Source organism: Rhopilema esculentum, chromosome 15 (assembly GCF_057945365.1).
Source record: "Rhopilema esculentum isolate cy_ngs chromosome 15, ASM5794536v1, whole genome shotgun sequence".
Lineage (NCBI taxonomy): Eukaryota > Metazoa > Cnidaria > Scyphozoa > Rhizostomeae > Rhizostomatidae > Rhopilema > Rhopilema esculentum.
This window is the reverse complement of record NC_142829.1, coordinates 10,349,907-10,351,709: the sequence shown is the minus strand read 5'-3', so window position 1 is coordinate 10,351,709 and position 1,803 is coordinate 10,349,907. Positions and strand designations below refer to the sequence as shown.

General features: G+C 38.7%; 1 protein-coding gene across 1 annotated transcript; it reads left to right on the top strand.

Annotated features, from left to right (window-relative positions):
- Positions 1-499: 499 nt before the first annotated feature.
- Positions 500-1,192, top strand: LOC135686182 (uncharacterized). Its single transcript, XM_065202367.2, has one exon. The coding sequence runs from the start codon at positions 500-502 to the stop codon at positions 1,190-1,192; it is 693 nt and encodes a 230-aa protein (XP_065058439.2).
- The last annotated feature ends 611 nt before the right edge of the window (positions 1,193-1,803 follow it).

Here is a 1,803-nt window from a genome sequence, read left to right as displayed (position 1 = left end):
TCATGCTAGAACAAAACACATAGACATCAAGCACCATTTCATCAGAGAAAAAGTGGAGAACGGTTAGTTAATTTTAAAGTACTGTCCTACTAACGATATGATTGCTGATATGCTCACAAAGGCACTACCAAGAACACTGTTTGAAAAATTTCGAATGATGATGAACATAACAAACAGAGTTTGAGCAGAGACTCATGAACAACTTTTTTTTAATTGTTATAATCTATTTTTTGAGTGGGAGTGTTAGAATATACAAAAATAGAGCTATTGTTTGTAATATAGTGTAAACATGGACACCCTATGTCGTAATCCTTGTGATATTTCAATATGTTGTTGTTGTTAATCCTAACCATTGTGCAGTTGAGTTGTTATTATTCGACCGATGTGTACAGTTGTTTCTCTCTGACTAAGATCTATTTGTGATAAAACAAGAATATAACATTGGCGACGAGGAGAAAATTTCGTTTCTCATGTTGTGTTACAATTTCTTCAAGTAGTCATGTCTCAACTTCCATCTGTTTCGATCAAACCAGTAGCAGAATTTCGTCCTCATGCGGAAGTGGGAGCAAGCCTTGCCACCCGTTGGAACGACTGGCTGGGTGATTTCGAAATGTTTTTGGTAGCTAGTGGAATTACTGATAACACACGTAAACGCGCACTGCTGTTGTATCAAGCAGGACCGAGAGTCAGAGAAATTTTTAAGAATTTAACCGATGTTGGTGAAGCAGATGACTTCGACTCTGCGAAGGCTAAACTAACCGAGTATTTTGAACCTCAAAAGAATCGGCGGTATGAAGTTTATAGATTTAGACAAGCAACTCAAGCACAACAAGAAACTCTTGATCAGTTTCATACCCGTCTAAGAACTATGGCTCACATGTGTGAATTTCACGATGTCGAATTTGAAATAGAAGAGCAAATCATCATAGGAGGGACGTCATCAAAAATTCGGAAAAGGGCACTGCGAGACCCCAATTTTGATTTAAAGGCCATGCTGTTAGAAGGTCGCAGTGACGAACAAAGTACACTACAAGTCAAGGAAATTGAGTCTAAGGATAAAAATTTTGCTGAAGCTAATAAGCTCACAACACGCCATACACAGGGCCCATTAAAGTGTTTCAGTTGTGGAGGATCATATCCACACACAGGGACTTGCCCTGCAAAGGGTAGAGAGTGTAAAATGTGCAAATAACAAGGCCATTTTGCAAATGTTTGTCGTGAGAAAACTTCAGGCAACAAATTTCGGCAACAAAGGGGCCCTCGCAACCAAAACAGAAAACCAAAGACCGTGCATTCTTTGGACAATACATCTTTTGAAAATATGCCATCATCAGATGAGGATTATTTGTATGCTGTCAATAACGGACATTCCAAAAGCCCTAAAGTCGCTGTAACGGTTTGCGACACAGTTTTTCAGATGACAATTGACACTGGCGCCGCGATTAATGTTATTGATCAAAACAACTTTTCACGTATGAAAGATGTTAATTTGCAGAAAACAAATATGAAAGCTTTTCCATACAGCAGTTCAAAGCCTGTTCATTTGAAAGGACAATTCAATGCTGTCATAGAAACAAAGAACCGTCTCACTCTTGCTACGTTTTATGTTATGAATGACTCAAGCAGCGGAAATCTTTTGAAAGGATGACACTGTTACTTTAAGTATTGATCACAGTCAGACGCCCAAAATTCAGCCTCAGAGACGTATTCCTTATCATATGCGTCAGAAGGTAAAAGAAGCTCTTAAAAAATTGGAAAAGGAGGATATTATCGAGCGTGTACCAGCCGATAAAGGGACACCTT